This window comes from Chrysemys picta, chromosome 11 (genome assembly GCF_011386835.1).
Source record: "Chrysemys picta bellii isolate R12L10 chromosome 11, ASM1138683v2, whole genome shotgun sequence".
NCBI lineage: Eukaryota > Metazoa > Chordata > Testudines > Emydidae > Chrysemys > Chrysemys picta.
The window spans coordinates 30,144,478-30,168,617 of record NC_088801.1 but is presented as its reverse complement, the minus strand read 5'-3'; the positions used below and the strand labels follow the sequence as shown (position 1 = coordinate 30,168,617).

The window sequence follows — 24,140 nt, the reverse complement described above, 5'->3', positions numbered from 1 at the left end:
TCATGCCACTTAGATAATAAAAGCAGACTAATTTGTTTCACTTGTGTTTATATATAGTCGTTTTCAGTCTGGGGCTTTGGCACACTAGGTCAATGTTGCAGCATTTGTATAGTAAAAACAGCAGGGAGAGATTTGGCTCTAGGAAAAAGCTATTTTCATTTGAATTTTTAGATAATTATACATACAATATGATGGGGGCTAATTTAGCTACAACGAATCAGGAAAAAGATCTTGGAGTCATCATGGATAGTTCTCTGAAGACGTCAACGCAGTGTGCAGAGGCGGTTAAAAAAGCAAACAGGATGTTAGGAATCATTAAAAAAGGGATAGAGAATAAGACAGAGAATATATTATTGCCCTTATATAAATTGATGGTATGGCCAAATCTTGACTACTGCGTACAGATGTGGTCTCCTCATCTCGAAAAGGTTCAGAGAAGGGCAACTAAAATGATTAGGGGTTTGGAACAGGTCGCATATGAGAAGAGATTAAAGAGGCTAGGACTTTTCAGCTTGGAAAAAAGGAGACTAAGGGAGGATATGCTAGAGGTATATAAAATCATGAGTGATGTGGAGAAAGTAGATAAGGAAAAGTTATTTACTCATTCCCATAATACAAGAACTAGGGGCCACCAAATGAAATTAATGGGTAGCAGGTTTAAAACAAATAAAAGGAAGTTCTTCTTCACACAGCACACAGTCAACTTGTAGAACTCCTTGCCTGAGGAGGTTGTGAAGGCTAGGACTATAACGGGGTTTGAAAGAGAACTGGATAAATTCATGGAGGTTAAGTCCATTAATGGCTATTAGCCAGGATGGGTAAGGAATGATGTCCCTAGCCTCTGTTTGTCAGAGGGTAGAGATGGATGGCAGGAGAGAGATCACTTCATCATTACTTATTAGGTTCACTCCCTCTGGGGCACCTGGCATTGGCCACTGTTGGTAGACAGGATAACTGGGCTAGATGGACCTTTGGTCTGACCCAGTACGGCCATTCTTATGTTCTTATAATTCTGAAAATAATATGATCCAAATTGTGAACCAAATTTGACCTGATACAGCCCTTTAAATATTAATGACTAGAAAATACTTATATATTCCAAAATACGAAAATGTGTCATCTCAGGAATGAAACAAAGGGAAAGCTAAGAAAAAGCATAGCTGCAATACTACTAGGGGTATGTCTACACGATGGAGCCTATGCTGGCCTAGCTATTCTCATATAGCCCCCTAGCATAGACACAGCCTACACTAAGGCCTGGTCTACACTGCAGGGTTAGGTCAACGTAAGCTCTATAAGCTGATTAAGTAACGCCGCCTCCCCGAGCAGCATAGAGTCAAGGTCAATATAATTAGGTTGATTCAGTGTGACAGTCAGTGTAGACACTGTGTTGCTTACATCGACTGTTACTGGCTCTCAGGAGCCATCCCACAATGCCCCACACTGACAATACAATTAGTACAAGCACTCCTGGTGAGGACGCGCACTGCCAACACAAGGAGCTGTGGGCACACACACAAGCAATTTAATAACTGTGGTGGCTATATGCCGACATAAGTTAGGTTGACATCATTTTGTAGTGTAGACATGGCCCAAGAGAAGAGTTTTGGGGTTGGGTTTTTTTGGTTGGTGTAGGAACACCACCTCCCCAAACATCATTAGCTATGTCAACAGAAGCACTCTTCTCTTGCATAGCTGTGACTACACTAGGGGTTTTGTTGACACAGCTATTTTGGTCAGGGGTGTGGTTTTTTCACACCTCTGATTGATGTAGCTATGCCATATAATGTTGAAGTGTAAACAAGCTTAAAAGGCACAGAGCTGTAACCTTTAGCAGTAAAACTGCAAAATGACTCCCTCAAGTCGTCAGCTAGTTAGCTTTCTCAGATTTAAAGGGCCAGCTGCCAGTAGAGACCATACTGGGAAAAACCCTCCTATAAAAGGGAGCTCCAAGTACAGTGCTTATTGATATGGTACCTGCTTTTTGTAGATTTGGACCTTTGATGAAAAGTATGGCAAAGTTTTCATAACTAAAGTTAGGTGTGTGATCTATAATGTAAATTTATCAAATGTGTTAAGTAGAACACCAGCACAAGGAGCCAGGTCTTGATGGTGTGTTTTCCAATCCTGTTAGATCAATAAAATTGAAAAAACCCCTCAAGATGCAAGCTAAAGTGTTTAAAGCTGTTAGATGGGCTTCAGACTTGTTAGCCTGCATATTGACTGGGCTTTTCAATGTGTGTTAAACTAACTTGATGAGCTAACAATTTAAAAATCCTTTTTTGCCTGTCAAGACAGGGCCCAGTGAGAAGGAGAAGGAGAAAGAGAGAGGCCCTCATTCAGCAAGTTCATAGACTCATAGACTTTAAGGTCAGAAGGGACCATTATGATCATCTAGTCTGACCTCCCGCATGATGCAGGCCACAAAGCTGTCCCAACCCTTTCCCTTGACTCTGCTGTTGAGGTCCCCAAATCCTGTGGTTTAGTGACCTCAAGTAGCAGAGAATCCTCCAGCTAGTGACCCCTGCCCCATGCTGCGGAGGAAGGCGAAAAACCTCCAGGGCCTCTGCCAATCTACCCTGGAGGAAAATTCCTTCCCGACCCCAAATATGGCGATCAGTAGAACCCCGAGCATGTAGGCAAGATTCTCCAGCCAGACCCTCATTGACCATTGATACTATTTACCAGCGATGGCACACTGTTCATTTGACTAAAATCATGTTATCCCATTAAACCATTCCCTCCATAAACTTATCTAGCTTAATCTTAAAACCAGACAGGTCCTTCACCCCCACCGTTTCCCTCGGAAGGCTGTTCCAATATTTCACCCCTCTGACGGTCAGAAACCTTCGTCTAATTTCAAGCCTAAACTTCCCCACGGCCAGTTTATATCCATTCGTTCTCGTGTCCACGTTAGTACTGAGCTGAAAGTTACTTAAGCACTCCTGAAAATGTAAACCTTAATCTCTCTGAGCCTCAGTTTCCCCCTGTTAAAACAAAGATGATGCCTACCCCCCAGGTTTGTTATCAGGCTTCTTCATCAATGTTTATAAAGCATTCTGCGTGCCACAGAATTGGAAAGTGCTCTACAAAGCATGAACTATTACTGAATATGCACTAACTTCTGTTTTCAAACAATCATTTATGCCAGTTCTACTTGATCATGAATCATTATAAACTTTACAAAGTAAAGAAACCCCAGGAAGAAGAGGCCAGTGAATGTTCATGGGAAGGACTCATCTTGTGTGGTTATTAAAGGATCTTTGCTGGGGGGAGCTGAGACCCAACCCCTCGGCCTTGTGAAAAGATTTTACAAAACCCAGGATTCCTAGAAATGGTTTTCGCTTAATAACGGTTTGGGTTTAGAAGTTCCCCTTGCGGTGTTTTCACCGAAACATCGCAGCACAGGGCCGCTGGTAGGAGCGGCAGCGCGCGTGCCCTCCCCGGCCGAGCTCAGCCGCCGCGAGCAAGGAGCGCCAGGGGGGAGAAGTTCTGCGGCAACTTTGCTCGTCTCCTATTGGAAAGGGGAGGTGAGCAGACGTGGGGGCGGAGCGGGATTTCCGTCGCACGGGGGTAATGCCGGGTTCTCCAGAGAGGCCTCTGGGGTCACAGGCGGGGCAGAGCCCGAGCTGCGCAGGCTGGGGGTGGAGCTCTGTGCCAGCCTGCTGCCGCCGGGGGAAGCCCTGCGCCGGGCTGGCCGGGAGCCAGGCCGCAGCGGCAGGAGGCTCCTCCGTGCCCGGCCCCCACTGTGCGTGCGGGGAGCGCGCCTGACCCAGCCATTGTTTCCTATCTCCGCACCGGCGTCAGTGGAAAATCTCCCCACCTGCCGCGCCTGGGTCGGGCTATTTATCCGGCAGCGCTGCCGTCACGGAGAGCGGCGCTGCTGACGGGGGAGCTGACGCTCTTGTCCGCTACCGCCGGGCTTGTGGCGGCTACAGTGGGGCTCTGGGTGGCGCTGGGAACTGGGCGCGGAGGAGCGAGCGCCCCGCCGCAGCCCCCGCTTTCGCCTCCTCCTGGCCCCGGCTGCGGCAAGTGGGGGCCGGGCGCTGCTGCTAGCGCCGCCCCCGGGACGCGCCTGGCCTTGTCCTGCCTCCCCTCCTCTGGCGGCGCCCGGGCTGAGCCTGGGGAGCGCGGCTGGGGCACGGCGCGGATGGGAGGGACGCGCGGCGGACAGCGCAGGCAAGAGAGGAGCCAGGTAATGTCACAGGCAGGTGCGGGGGGAGGGGTGCGCGCGCCGCTTTATGGGGGACCAGTCCTGCAAGCAACACACAGAAACTTCGGCTCATAGCACCCTGCCCCTTTCCCCCCGTAGGCGCTGCCCGGGGCTGTGGACGTGTAACGATGCTCCTTCAGCTGCCTAACTCTCTGTTGTCCCCACACGCCCACTCCACCAGTGCGGGGCTTCCGGGAGAGTCCAGCTGCAGTCCCATAAAGTAGCAATCGTGGGGTGGGGTGGGTGACTGCCCTGCCTGCTCCCCCAGTAAAGGAGCGAAGGTAGGACCCGGCCTTCCAGCCAAGCGTAACTGCTTTTTCTCGAAACAGCCCCGCGAATTTAAAGTTGAAAATTAAACTCCAATAAAGCTTTTGCCTAATTTAACTTAACCGAGGTTTCTGTCGCCCTGGCAGGCTGCCTGCCTGTCTCGATTTAATGGCGTTAAGCTAGGCTTTTTTTACACAAGTACAATTCCATCAATAGTTTTCTGCACAGCTGGATTTCTGCTGGGTGCAGATGTTGCTAATGGCAGCTTAAGCACGGATGGGCAGATAACATATGGAATGCAACATGTTGCCATATGGTCCGTTTAGCCTTTCACCTCCAAGAATATCAATCAAATATGTTCTGGGAGAAATTTAATGACTCTCTGAACAGGAAGATGAATTGCTTGGTACGATTTATATTCCTTGACCTGATGCTATATAACAATAAGACAGTAAATGGAACTCACAGTTTTTATAATAAGAATGTGACCAAATGGGGCTAGATTTCCAATACTATCAACATTTGCATGTTAGGATCTTGATAGCTGTCAAATTATTCAGACAGTGAAGCGTGCCCCAATAAAAACATGTCCACAATAAAAATGGACAACCACAGCTTCCACAGTCTTCAGTAAAATTGCCTACATGTATCTCTCAAAACATTTGAAAGTATAAAACATTATTAATTATAAACACTCCAATATCTAAAACTATCCACACTTGTACAGCGTGCTAGTATGGACCAGGAATGGGGAAGAAAGGAGAGGTGCTATAGAACTAAATATTAGGATTCTCCAAAAAAACTAGGGAAAAAGATCCTGATAAATTTGTTGCTTCTCAGTAACTTCAAACAGGTTTACATCAGGGACCACATTTATCTTTTTATGACCTAAAGTTTTTGACTTCAGTATGATTGATTAAAACTTTTTGGCAGGAATTGCACTTGCAGAAAAATTAAGTAGCTAACAATTCTAACTGGAACGGGTATGTGTACCCTTTCATCTGTTTGTCTTATACTTTGAGTGTTACATATATCTTGGATGTAAAATACTTAGGTCCCAAACCAACCCCCAAATAAATAAATGGAAAGCCTCCTATTGCCTCCAGTGGCTGTTGGATTGGTCCCTTAGAGAATTTACAAAGCCTCTAGTGTTCTATTTTAGTGTCACAGTTGCAGTGTTTTGAAGTGTGAGCAGACTCTAAAGGACCTGCTTACCTGAACCTCCAGAGTATTTATTTATAAATGGTTGGTTACCTGTGTATAAATAGAGTAATTTAATTTAAGATTAAAAAATATCAGTGACAGACTCAAAATGGTTATGTGACGGATTATAAATCTCTTTCCTTCTTTTATTGTATTAATTTATTTCCATCTTGAATGACATATCAGAGGGAAAGAATACAATACATTAATTAATGTAAAAGTGCCTTTGAAAAATTAACTCAGAGTTTTTCAAAGGCACTTTTACATTAATTAATGTATTGTATTCTTTCCCTCTGATGTCATTCAAGATGGAAATAAATTAATACAATAAAAGAAGGAAAGATTTATAATCTGTCACATAACCATTTTGAGTCTGTCACTGATATTTTTAAATCTTAAATTAAATTACTCTATACACAGGTAACCAATATAGATTGCAAGTTCCTCGGGGCAGGGACTGTCTCTTTGCTATATGTTTATACAATGCTTAGAACAACAGAGCTCTGGCCTCTAGGTGGTATTGTAAGACTAATAATAAATATTACTGTATATCTTTCTATTATGGGATAAACCTGATATATTAGTAAGAACAATTTGGTCAACTAATAGAAAATGTTTTATGCTCCCCAAAATAGATATACCATAAACAGGATATGTGATCATATTTTAATTAATATACCATATGTTTGGAGGTGTGTATGTATCATGTGAAAAAATTCTGTTGTTACATGAAGTTATTTCCTTTTCTCAACAGAAAACTAGACTCTTTCTCTCAGTATACTGGCACCATTCTTTTTCCATTGGCTGCACAAAGAGTAGAATTGAGCCCCTATTCCTAGTACATAATTACAGAAGCCTTTCCATCTAAATATGTGAAGGCAAAGTTTGAGTTGCCCACATATGAAATAACTTATCATGTTAGGCACAATGAGTTATTGCCATTTTGCCAACAAGGATAAAAAATGCTGTAGAGCCAAGATTATCAAACCGCATAAAATAACTCGTTTGACTTAAAAAAACAAACAAACAAACAAAAACATTTTGATCAGAACATGCTTAGAAAAAAATGGTATTCTATTAATGCTTCTTGTATTTAACAGAATTTACAATGGATGAATATTGTGGCAAGTACATAGGGGGCAAGTGTCACTGTGTTGTGATTTTAATCAGTTATTGTGTTCCTTATACAACTACTGTCTTCCTTATACAACTCTGCCTGATTGAGAACTTTTAAAAACAAACAAATAAAACTGCACAGAATTATAAAGGTCCCTTTGAGGGGACCTACATTTCTATGAGTCTCTATGATTTTTGTTTTTACTCATTTTCACTTTTAAAAAATGCAAACCTCTTCTACAGGCATTAGTTCTGTGGTTTTGTTTGTTTGTTTGTTTGTTTTTGTTCTCTATGAACTGATTCAGTTCATGCATGTCCCACTCCCACAAATGACTTGTGTAGAATTACTGTTTTAAAGTCCTAGGTAACATCCATTATAATTTTAACTTAATCCTGTAGTCCTAAACTCAGATAAAGGTCCTCATTAAAGTCAGTGGGGAGCTTTGGCTGAGTAAGGACTGTGGAGTCAAGGTCTATGTGGCTGATTGCCAAAATTAGCCCTATAGAAGGATTGAACTGCATTTGAACCTGTCACCATTATTCTAATGACCTGGGGAGGGAATCACATTGTTAGTGATTGGTAAAACATTGGATTTTAAAGTATTTGTTTAGATATGGGCCTTCTAAAATTTGGACTTCAATGCCAAAAAGGATTCATTATTCACATTCTTATCTCTTAAATTGCCAACTGACTGGAACATTGATTACATAATGGTGCATATACTTCATCTGTGGAAGGAAAGGAGACGGAACTTGAAAAAATGCAAACATCACATATTGTGGATCCTAAATGCATTAATTTCCTTATAGCGTAATTCTGATTGCATTACAACCACAGCTGTTTATCGTTCACTCTGATGCATTAAAATATTTTGCACTTTTGCTTCTCATTTTGATGTAAGAGCTATAGCAATATGTGACAAACTTTAGAGAAAATCAACATTATGCTGCTCCCCACATTTGAAAGTGTGCGTCCGATTTGTATAGTAGTACTATAGTACTTCTTTGTGTATAATGGTGGAGAGATTGTCTCCCATCTTTAGTAATAAAAAGTGACTTTTTAAAATGAAAGTGACCAGTACACCTCTTCTAAAACGGTTCAATCTATTAAGTCACAAGCATGTATAGACAATCTCACATTGATATACAGTTTTTAGTTTATCCCTTTTAGTGGGACTATCATGTAAATATATAATGTAAAAGTGCACTTCCTATTTAATACTTTATCAGATTGACAGTTGTTTTAATTGTGTTCTTGTATTTAGATACCAAAATACAGCATTTCACTATATTTTATAAAATTGTGTTTGCATTTATTTAATGTAAGGTTCTTTTTTAAAGCATGTAGTCTTGAATGTTTGTTCTCCCTTTTTTCACATCATTACTCTGATACTGCTTGATTAGCTCCCTCCCCAGTCATGATTGGTAATTAAAATAGGCATTAAAATTAGTCACTTAGCAATTTTGCTGTTCAATTGGCAATTAAATTACTTAATTGCAATTAAAGTCCTAATTTTAATTGGCAAAATGATAGATGTAGATTTAAGATAATATGTATAAATACTTTAATAAGTGTCTATATAAGGATTACTTAATTACTCAACTTCAAGTTTATGCTGTTAACTTTAGAACTTTTAAGTGAGCAATGAAATTTATATTACATCTATTCTAAGGATATGATAATTAGATGTATTACTTATCATGATAAGGGTCTTCGCTACACGTTATTTCTCTTAAAACTATGGTGTGGGCTAACCATTGAAATATACACTATTCATCATATTACAAACTAGTCATACTTTTAGTTTTGTAATTCAATGTGACTTTCATTCAAATGGTAGATTGGCCTACTGAAGTAGTCTAAGGTTATTCTGCTGAACATAAGTGAGATTGAACTACAGTAAGCCGGTTATAATTTCAGGTGAGAATAACTAAATCCTATATTTTATTTCAAGTTGGAATTTTCAACTATTTAATGGATATCTGTTGAAATAAAGGATCATTAGAAAGAGCAAACACATTTTAGAAAGAGATTCTGAAGATGAAACTTAAAATATTGTTGTACATGTGAATTTTCACTAACTTTGCTTGTGGTCACTTTACCATAACACAGGGTTTCAGTGAGTTACTCAACAAATCTATAGTTAAGAACTTAAATCACATGCTATGAAACTTATTTGCATTATTTCCCTTTATTTCAGTGGGACTAGATATCTGAGGTAAAGCAAGCAGTTTGGGCCTCATGTTCATATGTCAGGTGCCATATTTACAATATGTAATATAAAAATATTTTTAACTCTTAAATTGAAAGCATTCTCAGTTTAGACACAGTATAATGGAATAATTATTGATTGATACAGATTGCATGTTTATGAGTAATTTTGGACTTGTATGTAAATATCCTCTTAATATTTTAGATGCGTTAGAATGCACAAGTACTCCTGTTCTTTTTGCGGATACAGACTAACACGGCTGCTACTCTGAAAGAATGTCTATTGTATGCATTAAAAATGGGGGGGGTTCTTTTAAAATATTTCTCTGTAAAGTTCTTTTTGTTCAGTTCATTCTAAACTGATTATATTTACATATAATCCTAAAGATGTCTTTTTTTTCTAAGTCAATTTTTGTTAGTTTTAGTCTATTTACATTCATAATAGAAGAATATAATAGTTTTCGACAAGTCAAAAACAAGGCAGAAAAGAAAATTGCATGCAAATTGCCAAAGATCTGGATCATACATATTACAGAAATACCAACTTTCCTTATTCTTAAACTGTGTCAGTGGAAAACAATGAAATAAACTGATTTGTGTGGTTTTTTTTTTATTTTTAAATATACAGACTTGATTGCAGCAGAAAACTCAATTTGAAGACACACAGCAATTCTCAGAAGTCGCATTCTCTCAAGAATTCAATATATGGGACAAATTTTTATTATGAAACTACTGCCAAAGTCAAGCTACCTCTCTTTGCTCCTAACTCCAAGTGTAGTACATCACTACACAGTTTAAAGTGATTGTTATGTTGCCTTTTAAAACAGATTCCTAAAGTGGTTTTAATGAAAAGGTAGTGCTCTTACTTTCACTCTATGTAACTTTACTCCGTGAATTAAGTTTTTGCTTTTTTCAGAATTCTGTTCCTGTCATTGATCCCACTGAAGTCACTGGGAGTTTTACCATTGACATCAATAGGGTAATGCATATACAGTGTTTCATACGTTTTTGAGATGAGGGAAAATACTATTTCATGCAAACCTTTATTAACCATTTAATTAAAAGTTCCCTGGTTAAGGTTTAATTTCTAAATTGTGATGTATTTTAAATGTATATACAGATTGTGTAATATATACAATAAAATATTATAATTGAGTTCCCTAGAGTGGCCTTTTTTTTTTATTATTTTTTAAGATTTTTAACACAGTGGTATGTAATGATTATAAAAATGCACATATAACTACTGGTCTTTTGCTTATTTTCATGGTCAAATTTTCAAAGTTATCAAAGCAATAAGACCACTGATCTATTATTCTAAAAATGTTACTTTAATTTTTTAAAAGATGGCATAAATTGTGGATTTAGAGGAGGGAGGGAACACAGTGTCAACAAAAAACAACCCTCATTGTTGAAATGTTATTGGTCTGAGGAGAAAAGACACAGTGAAAATATCACTGCCATCAGTCTATTCTTCTTAAAAACATATTTACTATTTTTGAAAATCAAAGCTTTTAATTTTGCTTAGGCTCTGTAGAACTTTTCATTTATTTTAAAAGGACAAAGGCCAATAATTTTCATATTTTTATTCCCCTCTGTATTTATTTCAAGAAGATGGCAGCAATGGAATAATATTTAGAAATACAGATACCATGTTTTTTTTAAGAACCGTATGAAGTCTTCCCATTTGACTAAAAATCTTTATAAGGTTAGTCATTAGGCTTTGGGCCTAAAAAAAGACTGCACTTCCTGTCAAACTGCCACATCATGGTTCCTCTGTATACACCATTTTGAACAGCTGGAGTCATTTTTAGCATGGGGAAATCACTTACATTTAGCCCATTGTTTTACTGTTTATAGATATTGCTCAATTGGGTGTGGGTGTACGTACGTGTACACACACATACTTTCTACAGTCAGGAATCCTCTTGTTGTTTTATTTAATGTTTTAAAAAATATGCCTTTGGTTTTCCAAACCTGATTTGAATTTTGTTAGGTGATTAAAAAGCCACTACTTCAGATGGCATTTATGTGGACATAAAAACTCTTCCTTCTGAGGAGTTAGATTCTAGGAATCTGTCCCAAAATAGAGAGAGCACCATGCCAATTTATTTAGAAATTATTTAAAGGCTTGAAGCAATACACAAGTTGTTATAGTGATGGTTTCTATGCTGCTGTTTCAGATCCATATGCCATTCTGTACTAGGGAGACAAGGTGGGTGAGGTAATATCGTTTATTGGACCAACTTCTGCTGGCGAGAGGGACAAGCATTTGCGCTTACACGGGGCTTCTCAAATGTTTGTCTATCTCACCAGCAGAAACTGGTCCAGTAAATGATACTTCTTTATCCACCTTGTATCTTTAATATCCTGCGCCCAACACAACTACCCCACCACTGCCCAGGTTGTCTAGGTGCAGTTTTGTATTGATTGTGAAGTCTAGCCTCCTACTGGTGGGATCCCTGAACTGCAGTGGCTGATGGTTCTGATTGGACTGCTGCTGCTGTACTTCCACCACTTTGGTGGTGGTTTAAACTTCTTCACACCCTGTGTGCGTGTGTTAACACATCTGGCTGTTGGACATCAGGATTCCTACTTAGCATAGGAGTAGCTGAAGCCCATTTTGTCACAACTACTGATATCCCTTCCAGAGGCAAAAAGAAGACCCAAAGATGTCAAGTATACGTGTAATTTTGGTACAGAGCAGTGAGGAGAACTTTCAGTAATTTTTTTTGCATGGGTTAAAACAGTACCTTCCAAGTCTTTATGGAAAGTAATTGTCCTCTTAGAAACTTGCTTCTCTTGTATTTTAGGAATGAGAGTGACAGGGATTCAATATAGCTGCATAAAACCAGTAGACAGATCCATCCTTACCTGCAAGAAATCATGGGGAACTCGCAACGTTGCACAGTTGCCAATGCCATTAAGAAGAGCCAACACAAAACACTACAGTAGGGAGAGGGGGTGCGATACACTTGTGAGCTCCTTTGAAGTACAGTGGCTCAGGGGAGCTTTTAACAAATAAGAGTTTTGACAATGGCAGACACATTGCTTAAAAAAACCCACCTCTCCTTTCATAGTTACTTGCAGTGCTGGTGTAGCCATGTCTGTCGCAGTGTATCAGAGAGACAAGGCAGGTGAGTGAGGCAATATCATGTATCCGACCAACTGCTGTTGGTGAAAGAGAGGAGCTAGTATCCTAGTGCTAGTAGCACACCCTGTCTCGGATTGCTAAGGTCCCAAGCCACTGTCCACACAGCCCCTAAGGAACTTTGCGGAAAGCCCCTTTTGAACGAGGGTCCTTCCCGTTTTGGGGTGGCTTTTAACCAGTGACTCCCACTGGCAACCCGGGAGCCCGCGGGCACCGAGCCTTGGGGGCTCGCGAGCTTCCGCCCGGGGATACTTAAAATAGCCCCGCCCACTCTCGGGCTATAAGCGGCTCCCGCCACTGCAATGGAGCAGGGAGCCGGCCAAGCAGCTGCTATTTTTGGCTCAGCCGGCTGGATGCGTCAATAGCGGCGTCCCCTTGCGTCACGCGCCGCCCCGCCCAACTCTCACTTTTTCCCTTTCGTTCGCTTCAGCCCACGGGCGGCGGCTGACGCTGCTGCGTTCATGCTAATGAGCCCCCCCCTCCCCGTCTGCGGCTAGCCCAGGCTGCCGCCGCCGTAGAGCTTAAGGTGGCTGCCTCAGGTTCCCCTCGCTCGGCGCGCCTGGGGCGCCCGGGGCTATTTATAGCGCTGCCAAACATAGCTCCCGTGACTGCCAAGGGGAAGGGGGCCCCCAGCGCAGGCACGCGTCCTGGCTGCAAAGAGGGCTAGAGGGGTTGTAGCAGGGCAAGCTCCTTCCCGCTGATGAGAGGCGGATAAAGCCATCCAAAGGGAGCTGCTTCCCTGCACCGTGGCCGTCAGCTTAATAGAGCTTTGAACCCCCGTACAGGGAGGTCAGATGCTGCAGTCGTCCGGGGAACCAGGATAGATGAGGTGCTTCTCTGGAGCGTGACTAAAACCCCACAGGGCAGGGGCTGGGCGGGGACACCCGGACTGTCTCCGAAGGGGCCATGCCCTGCAGGAAAAGGGGATAAAACATGAAGCACAGGTCATACCCTCAAGTCGAGAGCCAGCTTTCCTCCGGCAGAAGGGGAGGTGGGGGCAGGTGTGGCTCTTGCTGGGTCCCTATAATTGTTCCTGTTACGTACGGGCAAGTACTTCTCTTCTTAGCAGGCATTTTCTGCGCGCCTTCCTTTCCTTTCCTTTCCTTTCCTTTCTGTGAGCTGGAGTGCCCACTCCGAGCCTATTTCAGTGGATTAGCATGCAAAGCAGAGACAAGGCTGTGTGACAGCTTCTAGTATTACCCTGGTCTGAGTAAAGGGCACCCCCACCGTCACCCTTGCTCTGCACTTTTTCTCTCAGTAGAGCACAGAGGTATTGACAGCCATGCTTTTACATTGCATAAGTTAAAGTATAATGCGTATAACTCCGTACAATCGGGTTCTTTATTCCCCGCGTACGGAAAGAAACGGTGTCCGCGGCGGGACAGGAACTTTCCTCCCAAAACAATCATTTATTTCCAACGCCTTTAATTAGCACTTTTAAGTGGTGCTGTGGGATGTAAACCAACCGCCCCACCACCTTCCTGACAATTGGACAACTTGTTGCGTGAAGCTGTATGGTTTTGAGAGAAGGATGATTTCAAGGCACCGGCGGACTCCGATTTTATACGGTGACGATTGCTCTGCGGCGCGTAATAAAACATTCTATCAAACAGGCCTGCAGACAGTGAATCTGGTGCTAACAGGCGCTGCTGTTTGTTTGTTTTTTGGGGGGGGGGAGGGGGGTCATCATTTCTAGCCTGTAGAAAATGCTTCCATGGGTCACAAAGAAGGGGAAAAACTGTATCTAGAAAATGCATGAAAGTAGCGATGTCCGTATGTATGTACGTATGCAAGAAAAATCCCCGTACCGTACTGTGGTATAGACACACAACTTAGCAGACCCCACGCAGGCAGAGCAGCACACGTTATTATACAGTGTGCCTGCGTGCGGAGAGCCGCAGAGAGATCCTCTAAGGTTTATGACACGGCGTGGGGGGTGGAGGGAATCTAGTTCTTTGTTTACAGTCTTGCACATCTAGGGGGGTGTACGTGCGGGGGGGGTTGCACCTATTTTGGAAAAGCTGTAACAAGGTGAACCGAGGGAGCTTGTTCCCACCTTAAAATCTGCACTCTTGGTGATGTCACGTCGGAAATTTACCAAAGCAAGAACTGGCCAACTGTGCAGAGAGATCCAGCCCCTCGGATGGCTGATTGGGCGGGCAGCACTGACGTGCACTGACGCTTGGAGACTTTAGGTGCATGTTGGCTGTGGAATACGGAGCCCACATAAACAAAGGCACATTGGAGGGAAGGGCCAGTCTGTCCGGCTTGCTCGCACTGTGCTTTACTAGTACTGTACTTCCCAACAGAGAATAACTAGCAAGTGCTCTGTCATCGGTTGTTTTGTCCGCCGATCTGCCCTTGGGAAACTGTTGTTCAGACGGTTGAATGAATGAAAAAGACATTGCTAACAAGTGAGTATTGATTTTTGTAAAATTCCCCTATTTAATCTTGTCGTTGATTTACAGCCATCTGCAGGATGCCCTCAATCTTCAATATGGACTCCGGTGGAGGGGGCTGGGAGGGTAGATGGAAATAGGAGGCGTTAAACTATTTTGTGTGTGGCTTTCAAATGCAACCTTTTTCCATACTGTATTTCCAAAGTGTCAGTCAGTTAATTCATCACTCAGTGAGTCTCGGATCTGGTTCTGTAAAAGATGCTAACGTGAAATCAACTTTGGGGCAAGAATATGCCCCTGACTTTCTGCTGTAACTTTCACCTGTTTGGGGGACATAGGGTGTCGAAGTTGGGCTGTTAAGGTAAACGTGTGTAGCTGGGACCTGAACTTCCACGGTTACATAGCAGGAGAAAAGTTCTTCATCGTATGTGTTGCTTGGGAACATTTTTCTTTCTCCACCTCCAAGGCTAGCAAGCGGTGCTGGTGTTATAGGCAGCTCTGTAGAGTTCTGTGGTGTCCTATCACTTAGTTGCCTTTGATATGTATTGCTGCCGTGCGCGTGTTATAAGCTTGTGGGGGGGTGGCTTGCAAGGCTACCTGCTTGTTTCATCTAGCGTAGTTATTCTTTTCAGCGGTGATCCTTCGCCCCCCCACCCTATTTACTTAGTGTATACTGACCATCAACAGAGCAAGCTGTCATGCCAGGCGTCAATTAGCAGAACGCGGAAGAGAAAGGAGTGAATATTTGGATCAATTGGAGTTAGATTGAAGATGCGTAGTCGCTGTCTGTGGTATCAATGAAGTCTGGAGATTTTAGGGATGTTAGCGTGGTTTGTTTCACCTGGTAGGGTAAATATTAAGTTTGTGGTTGTACAACTGGTAATGAATTACATGTGTAAGGTGTCACACTATGAAGCAAATAGTATTGGTGGGGGTTTAAAGTCACTCCTGCTTAAAGGAGCTGCGGGTTCTGTTTATTTCACATGTCCCCTTTTAACTTTAGTTGTGCATATTTACAAAACAAAGCGAAAATATATTAGGCGGCGTTCATTTATTGTTAATTAAGATTTCCCTGGGTCAGTGCATCCACTAAAAGCATTTTACACCTCTGTTAACCAGGTTTCTTTCATCTAAAACTCCTTTGGCTTCTTTGATTGTCTAGTTACCTTATTTAACGTGGTTTGTTGTCATTTATGCCCCTTTTTAGAGCTGTCGTTAAAAAGTCACATTTGGATTTTAGGGACTTTCAAGGGAAGGTGCAAAAATGTGCCTTCCCCCTTTTATTCTTCAATAAATGGACTCAGATGTTATTTGGGGAGGGGATAGGTGTTAGAAATCAAATCAATTCCCCCCGTAGAAATAATAGAACAAAATAATTAAAAATAATAATGTAAATAACAACCTGCTTTCAGTAAGTTTTCTTCCCTATAATAACTCATTGGGGGAACTAGTTTATATGACAAAATGCCATAAGGACAACATTTCATATTAGCTCTGACTAGCTCTTTTCTTAAACTATTTTAAATCTGATTTCTTTATTAAAAGGCCGCACAATGTCTCTTACTAAAACAGGCAAGCTTTGTCCTAGAGAAGATCATGGTTTTGTGATACATTTGTTTCAAATCAATCCTTAGCAAATCTGAACATAAAGTCTATTGTGTCTGTTTCAGAGAGCGTACTGGGCAGTCTGGAGTCCTCACTGATTTTCTAAAATCTTGGAAACTTTGCCTCCATTGAATTCCGACACTGTCCACCTTTAATTCCCTCGAAAACGCCTGTAACTCGGCTGAAGGTTTGTGAGCTTAATTTCTTTAATATTCAAAAGAAACAACTTCACACTGAAAGCCAAGTAACATAAGTAAGACACGTGCGTAGATGTGTTCCAAACAACTTCACATTGTGCAACTCACTTCATCGTGTTTCTTTACAAATGAACTAGCTGAAAATATCATTGTACACAGAAATAAAGCGACTGGTGCTCATTCGGTCTGTTTGTGGGGGACTGAAAGACATTTTGGGGGTACACTATGCACTTTAAACATTCACAAACATCAGAGCTCTATGTACTTTAGTGTAATCTCTTTTTTCCCCTGTGAACACGTTTTCTTTGCGCAATAAGAAGTGTGTGCGGCTTCCTAATGTGGCCCGCAGTGTTGTAGAAAGCAGGTGTACAAAGCAGGGGAGAAAGTATGCAGTTGACCAGGCTGAGTATATATTACACTGTTTCATTTCCAGCCATGCCCTGTGTTCAGGCTCAGTATGGGTCATCGCCTCAAGGAGCCAGCCCAGCTTCCCAGAGCTACAGTTACCACTCTTCAGGAGAATACAGCTCCGATTTCTTAACTCCAGAGTTTGTCAAGTTTAGCATGGACCTCACCAACACTGAAATCACTGCCACCACTTCTCTCCCCAGCTTCAGTACCTTTATGGACAACTACAGCACAAGCTACGACGTGAAGCCACCTTGCTTGTACCAAATGCCCCTGTCCGGACAGCAGTCCTCTATTAAAGTGGAAGACATTCAGATGCACAGCTACCAGCAACACAACCACCTCCCCCCTCAGTCGGAGGAGATGATGCCTCATTCAGGCTCCGTTTACTACAAGCCTTCGTCGCCCCCGACTCCCACCACCCCCGGCTTCCAGGTGCAGCACAGCCCCATGTGGGACGACCCTGGCTCCCTCCACAACTTCCACCAGAATTACGTGGCCACCACCCACATGATCGAGCAGAGGAAAACGCCAGTATCCAGGCTCTCCTTATTCTCATTTAAGCAATCACCCCCAGGAACCCCAGTGTCCAGCTGCCAGATGCGATTTGACGGGCCCCTCCACGTGCCCATGAACCCCGAGCCATCCGGGGCCCACCATGTAGTCGATGGCCAGACATTTGCAGTGCCCAATCCCATCCGCAAACAGGCATCCATGGGCTTCCCAGGGCTACAGATTGGCCATGCTTCCCAGCTGCTGGACACCCAGGTGCCATCCCCTCCCTCCCGGGGGTCTCCATCCAACGAGGGCCTCTGTGCAGTGTGCGGGGACAACGCGGCCTGCCAGCACTACGGAGTGCGCACCTGTGAGGGCTGCAAAGGGTTCTTCAAGGTGAGCTGGAGGTGCTGAGAGCGCGTGGGGAGGGTTGGGGAAAGGGTTAATTCACACACTCCAAAGGGATCCCCCTCCTGCGCTCACCCATACAAATGCAAAGCAACAGCCTGGCCAAAGAGCTCAGGCGCAGATCCCACTGGGAGGGAGGGGAGAACCGCAACCACAGAAGGAGTTAGCAGGAGAGGAGAGCAAATGTTTGCAAATAACAGCGCCTTGTGCTCCTCTAAGCCCGAGGTCGTTTTTTTGCAAAACTCCCCGCTGCAATGGGCCAAGACACACTGAGGTCCTTGGTGCCGGCCCCAAATGGCTGCAGGTCCTTGGCGAGAAGTTGCGTGCAGGAGTTGAACAGGAGGCATTTGCATGTGCTAGAAGCTGCCTTCCCCTTCAGATTGAAATTGGTTAGGACAGAGAACCGTGTCTAAGCTAACCAAGTGGAACAGAATTCCCTATGGTAAAATTAAGTGATCTCTTTATTTCACCATCCTGATTGAATAATCTTATCATTTTAAATAGAGAAGGTCTCCAAGGAATGTAAATAATATGAATGCCCACGGATTTGTATTTACTGAGCGTCTCCTTCTCCTTCTCTTGGCATATAAAACACTGCTAGGAGCTGCAAGGTTAGCTCAAATGTTAACGCTATCAATTTTCTTCTGTTAAATGCCCTGGAAAAAAAAGGAAGGGGAGGGGGGAATCCCAGCCATGCAGACACTTTAACTTGATCAGTTGGGGGCTGCAGAATTTAATGGAAAGTAACAAATAATTTGTCATTTCCTTCTCTCTGTGTAGCGCACTGTCCAGAAAAACGCAAAATACGTATGTTTAGCAAATAAAAACTGCCCAGTTGACAAACGCCGCAGAAATCGCTGTCAGTATTGTCGGTTTCAAAAGTGCCTTGCAGTTGGCATGGTCAAAGAAGGTAGGTCTTCAGCGACCCACGGATACACCCTCTCCTTTCCTCTCAGATACACCCTCCCCCACACATACTTTCTTGTTCCCTCTCCGCCCACCCCAGAATTTCTTTGTGTCAGGCCTCAGCTGGGAGAATGATCTCTGATTCCCTGAGAGCCATACAGATTTTTATTTAAATAGGATCCCCTTGGAATAAGAAATAAAATAAAGCAGCATTTTTTACCCTTCTCGGGTGTAGCTCTTTGCAGCCTTGGCGATGTATACACACGAGGCCTAGGTACCTTTAGCGGAGGGGGGGAGGGGGCTGTGTGTTTCACTCTCGTGTGTTATATGTGAGGGGAAAGAACGCTGAACATCCTTTTCTTTCGCAGTGGTACGCACAGACAGTTTAAAAGGCCGAAGGGGTCGCTTACCATCCAAACCGAAGAGCCCCCAGGAGCCCTCTCCCCCCTCTCCCCCGGTGAGTCTGATCAGTGCCCTGGTGAGAGCCCATGTCGACTCCAACCCGGCTATGAGCAGCCTGGACTATTCCAGGGTAAGCTGGAGACAATATTAACATACAGACATAGCTGCAAACACGCACACACATGCCCATATGCAGAGAGAGAGAGAGAGAGAGACTATAACCAACCCCCCTTCACTCACTACACGCTGCAGATGTCGGTCCCGTTTGTTCCACAGAGTTTCGGGACTCTCGTGACATTGTCACGCACTCCTGTATACTCTGAGCACCTGCTTTTCAGCTTCTACACACCCGAGTGCTGGTAGTCCATGCACTGAGTAGTGATCCTGGGGCAAACTGGACTGGGAGTGAGGCAGGAGCATAGCAAGAATATTGTGTGTTATTCCAGCTGCGCGGAAATATAGGAGCTAATGAAAGGGGGGTTATTAAAATACATCCAGTGCTATAATTTTTATTAAGGGGTTACCAGGCTTTCCAGGAGGCTAACACTGGGACTGGCATGAATACTAACTTGCTAATTGTGTTGTGTAGATAAGAGTGAACGCTTCTCAATGCAGGGTGACCCTCTGTTTAGTCTGTATAGAAATGGCAATTTACATATTCAAAGCAACGACCTCATAGCACCATCCCTAATTGAATTAATTGCCCTGGAACATCTAATTTCCTTACTGGTCAGAGAGAGGTTTAATTGTTATAAAAACCTGGCTCCCCTACTAGAAATGGGGTTAGCAATTTCACGGGTTATATATTTTAGAGAACCTCATTAAGTGCTTTTTAAAATGAAATTCCAGTTCCAGGCTAACCCTGACTACCAGATGAGTGGAGATGACACTCAGCATATCCAGCAGTTTTATGATCTCTTGACCGGCTCCATGGAGATCATCCGAGGATGGGCAGAAAAAATCCCTGGTTTCACTGACCTTTCTAAACCAGACCAGGACCTCCTCTTCGAATCCGCTTTCTTGGAACTGTTTGTGCTCCGGCTAGCATACAGGTAAATGTCCAAAATTCAAAAGGCAACTTCTGGATTATTATGAAATCAAATCCTTTCATGGTCCACTGATCTGCGTTTTATTAACTCCTGGGTAATTAGGTGCCTCTTAAATCCTCCATTTATTGCTCTTCGCGTAATTAGTTGTTTAGCTTATCTTTTATTTTTCCCCCTTTTCTCTTTCTCGCCTCCACCTCCCCCCCCCCCCCCCGTTGTATTAATTGCAGGTCCAGCCCAGTGGAGGGCAAGCTTATCTTTTGCAATGGGGTGGTCCTGCACAGGTTGCAATGTGTCCGTGGCTTTGGAGAATGGATTGATTCCATTGTTGAATTCTCCTCCAACTTGCAAAATATGAACATCGACATATCTGCCTTCTCATGCATCGCTGCCCTGGCTATGGTAACAGGTCAGTACAGCTCTACCTTCTTGTGTTTGGTGTTTCAACATCACTACACAGACCATTTGCCCTGTTCTGGTATCCACATTGTCAAACCTGTGATGTCCTGCATCCTTGTCTTTTGCAGAGAGGCACGGGCTAAAGGAACCCAAGAGGGTGGAAGAACTTCAGAACAAGATTGTAAATTGTCTCAAAGACCATGTGACTTTCAATAACGGAGGTTTGAATCGCCCCAATTATTTGTCCAAACTCTTGGGGAAGCTCCCTGAACTTCGCACCCTTTGCACACAGGGGCTGCAACGCATTTTCTACCTGAAACTAGAAGATTTGGTGCCACCTCCAGCAATAATCGACAAACTTTTTCTGGACACTTTACCTTTTTAAGACTCTTCCCATGCACTTAAAGTGAACTTTAAAGAAAATAAACTCGACCTGTCTGAAGGGGAATTCACCTGTGCGCAAAGCAGCACCTTTGGGTGCCAGATTCCCATCCCCAAAACTGTTGCTAACCTCTTGAAGGCAGAACGTGAATGGGCATTTTGGCTCTGGGGCATCAAGGATTCAGATGATGGACAACTTAAATACCATGGTATAAGCTTTTTATTATCGGCTCAAAATATTAAGAAGGACTTCTGATTAAAAAGACGATCATATTTGGCAACGCCGGGCTAAGACTCATATGATGACAAAGTATTAAGGTGACCCACAAGTCTCACCCTCTTAAAGACTAAAGTTTTCTGATGTAAAAGAAAGCTGTAATATATACTAAAAACTAAATGTTGCGTGGGTGGCATGAAATTAAAGAAGGCAAAGACTTGTAAATTTATCAGATGCAGTTTGGCTTTTTAAATTATTCTGTGCCTATTTATGAATAAATATTAAAACCAATTCTAAAAGAAAGAACATAGATGTGTTTGCAAATAAAGAGAATTAAGTAACTCAATGAAATGGGAAAGCATGATGATTCTAGGATGATAATGTTATAGGCACTTGCTATTTCAGTAATGTCTATATTCTATAAATAGTATTTCAGACACTATGTAGTCTGTTAGATTTTATAAAGATTGGTAGTTATCTAAGCTTCAAACATTTTCTCAATTGTAAAATAGGTGGGCACAAGTATTACAAAACCGAAATCTTGGACAAAGGGGCACATAGTGTTTGTAAACACCGTCCAACATTCCTTGTTTGTAAGTGTTGTATGTACTGTTGATGTTGATTAAAAAAAGTTTATATCTTGATTATTTTGTTGTCTAAAGCTAAACAAATCTTGCATGCAGCAGCTTTTGACTGTTTCCAGAGTGCTTATAATATATATAACTCCCTGGAAATTACTGAGCACTTTGAATTTTTTGTTTTGTTTTTTATGTCTAAAATTGTCGATTAATATATTATTTTATGTTTGAGTAATATTTTTAATATTGCCATATTCTGTAGTATTTTTCTTTGTATATTTCCAGTATGGCACATTATACAAGTCACTGCCTTTTTTTCTATGGTGTATGACAGTTAGAGACGCTGAATTTTTTTTCCTGATAAACTCTCTTTCTTTGAGGAAAGACAATTTTAATGTTTACAACAATAAAACCATGTAAACGAATAGAATTTCGTCTTCTTTCTGTCTAAGCGAGAAGTACCAATACCAAAATCCATTACAGATAAAGAAAATTGACTCTGACGATATAGTAATAAAAAGTGAAAAGGAGAACGGATGAGCTGTGTCACTTATTTAGTAATTTGTGGAGATGAATTTGCAAACTCTGAAGGAGGAGCAAGAGGAACACTTAAGACTGAAAGGTTGGTCCAGATTTTATTCTTAGGAGGTCTCTGTCCTTGTATTGAGTTCAACAACTACTTTTAATGGCATAGAAGTCATTTAAATCTTCGTGTATATTGTTTTTGTAAAAGCAAGGCACTTTTATGGATTCTATTTCCGAAATCCTGTACTTTACCTCTTGGGGTCTGTTTGGGATGGGGAGAGAAGTAAAGGGGACAGACGCTGGTGACAATCCCACAGACGTTGTTTTCTGAAGTCTGAAGATTTTTAAAAAAAATGTGTTTAAATATTGTTTACATGAAAATATTTTCATTTTAGGGATCAGTGGAGCCTGGCTTAGAACACTTAGAGTTCTCTTTGAAGAAAGTGTCTGAATAAATAAGACAGGAATTGTCTGCTTTGACTCCGGCTTGCTAGAAATAAGTTATGACGCAGTCACATATTTAGCGACTTTTAAAGTTTAAAGAAAATGAAAGCTAGAAAAGCTAATTTAACTGTTTATAGTGACCCCAAGCCACTTGTATTTCAGTGTGAGACTGAGAAAAGGTCTCTTGTTTCATAGCTTTGAACGGTGCAGGTTGCAAATTGGTTCAGAAACAAAACATGGATTTGAGAAATTGTGAAACAATATAATGTATTTAAAATGTGGCTATTTGAATGATTAGCGCCAACATATTATATGTGGTAAAATTTACAATGAAATGAAAGCTTTGGTATTATGTGCGGGGAATTGAGAAAACTTCAGTCTCTTATGTTAGGGAAGGAAAATGTATGTGGAGATGTATCCCGGAGACTATGCTGAAGTCTATTATTTTCAATTTGTTTTGAATATATTATTTGCAAAGTATAATAAAGAAAACGGATGGACAGATTAGGGAAAAGGAGATAAGACCAGTTTTCCGGGTTTCCAGAAAAGGGGATTTAGGAGCGAGAGATTCTCAATCTATTTTCAGAGTCCAGGAGCGTGGGAGGTATAAGCCCAAGTCACAGCTAACAAACCTTATTAAAATAAGGAAATCTGCTGAGCCCCCGTAGTTAGCTAACTGGAGGCAAAGGAATGAGAAGGCGAGAGACAACGCAGGGGAAATGCGAGTGTGTAGTTTAAACCTATTCCATCACATTGTGCGGCTCAAGACTGCGCAGGTATCATCATCTAGTTATTTCACCTCTTCCCTATTCAGGCTAACAGTGAATCCAGCTGATACCGCACTAGGATGTGCTGTACAGCGTACAACCCCGGTATCACTGAACTCCTGTCCCCGGGGCTGTACCGCAGCGATGCCCCGGGATCTTCATTGTCTTCTCTTCGGATACAGGCTCTCCGATTCTCCGCTTCACCCCACAGGCTGCGCTTGGGCTAAGGTGGGCAGAGGACTGTCCAGCTCCAGAGCGGAGAAGAGACAGGTCCTGTGTCCAGCTTGTCTGTTGTTTGTCCCTAAAGGGAGAAGGATCGGGGGCTCTCTGCGGTACAATCTGCTCTCCCAGACTCTGACTCTTAAGCAATACAGGGGATGCAAAATCTTCCTAATGTCTCATCCCCCGTGTCTCTCCCCAACCCCAGCTGTTTGGGGCCAGGGAACTGAAAGTCTTTGAGCAGGAAGCTTCTGTCGCTGCGGATCAAACTTTTTTAAGTTAGTGCCCTGACCGATTCCTTAAGCAGAGAAAAGGCAAAGGATCGAAAGGCAGGGTCTCTATGATACCCTCACGCAGTCCTCGAAATCCAAGCCGCAGTGAGGTTCTCCAAAGATACTCGAAACTTTCCAGGGCAGTGTTTAGGTTCGGGGTCATTCGACTTCTTATCCCCAAATGCACTGAAACAAACGCTGAAACTATCCCCCCGTTGGGCCAAATTCTGTTCTCATGATGAAGTTATTTCGAATGTACCCAGGTGTACCTGTTTATAACGGAGTTACTCCGGCTTTACCCAGATGTGCATGA

At 42.6% G+C, this 24,140-nt stretch overlaps 1 protein-coding gene across 6 annotated transcripts; it reads left to right on the top strand.

The window, feature by feature from the left end:
- The first annotated feature begins 3,590 nt into the window (after positions 1-3,590).
- On the top strand, positions 3,591-22,025 carry NR4A2 (nuclear receptor subfamily 4 group A member 2). Of its 6 annotated transcripts, none has more exons than XM_065561747.1 (8): positions 12,527-14,573; positions 16,229-16,350; positions 16,794-17,659; positions 18,452-18,581; positions 18,946-19,034; positions 19,829-20,031; positions 20,256-20,434; positions 20,553-22,025. In XM_065561747.1, exons 3-8 carry the CDS (start codon positions 16,796-16,798, stop codon positions 20,807-20,809), a joined length of 1,722 nt encoding a protein of 573 aa, XP_065417819.1. In that variant the 5' UTR covers positions 12,527-14,573; positions 16,229-16,350; positions 16,794-16,795; the 3' UTR covers positions 20,810-22,025. The 6 variants fall into 6 exon arrangements, with proteins under 6 accessions (XP_065417816.1, XP_065417818.1, XP_065417819.1 ...); XM_065561748.1 differs by having other exon boundaries at positions 12,528-14,573; positions 16,972-17,659; positions 18,946-19,109; XM_065561745.1 differs by having other exon boundaries at positions 12,587-14,573; positions 18,946-19,109.
- Positions 22,026-24,140: the final 2,115 nt, after the last annotated feature.

Coding starts and splice junctions, on each gene's coding strand:
- NR4A2 (XM_065561744.1), top strand. CDS start 16,748: ATGCAGTTGACCAGGCTGAGTATATATTACACTGTTTCATTTCCAGCC. Junction 17,660..18,451: donor GCTGCAAAGGGTTCTTCAAG/GTGAGCTGGAGG, acceptor CTCTCTGTGTAG/CGCACTGTCCAGAAAAACGC. Junction 20,435..20,552: donor TGCCCTGGCTATGGTAACAG/GTCAGTACAGCT, acceptor TGTCTTTTGCAG/AGAGGCACGGGCTAAAGGAA.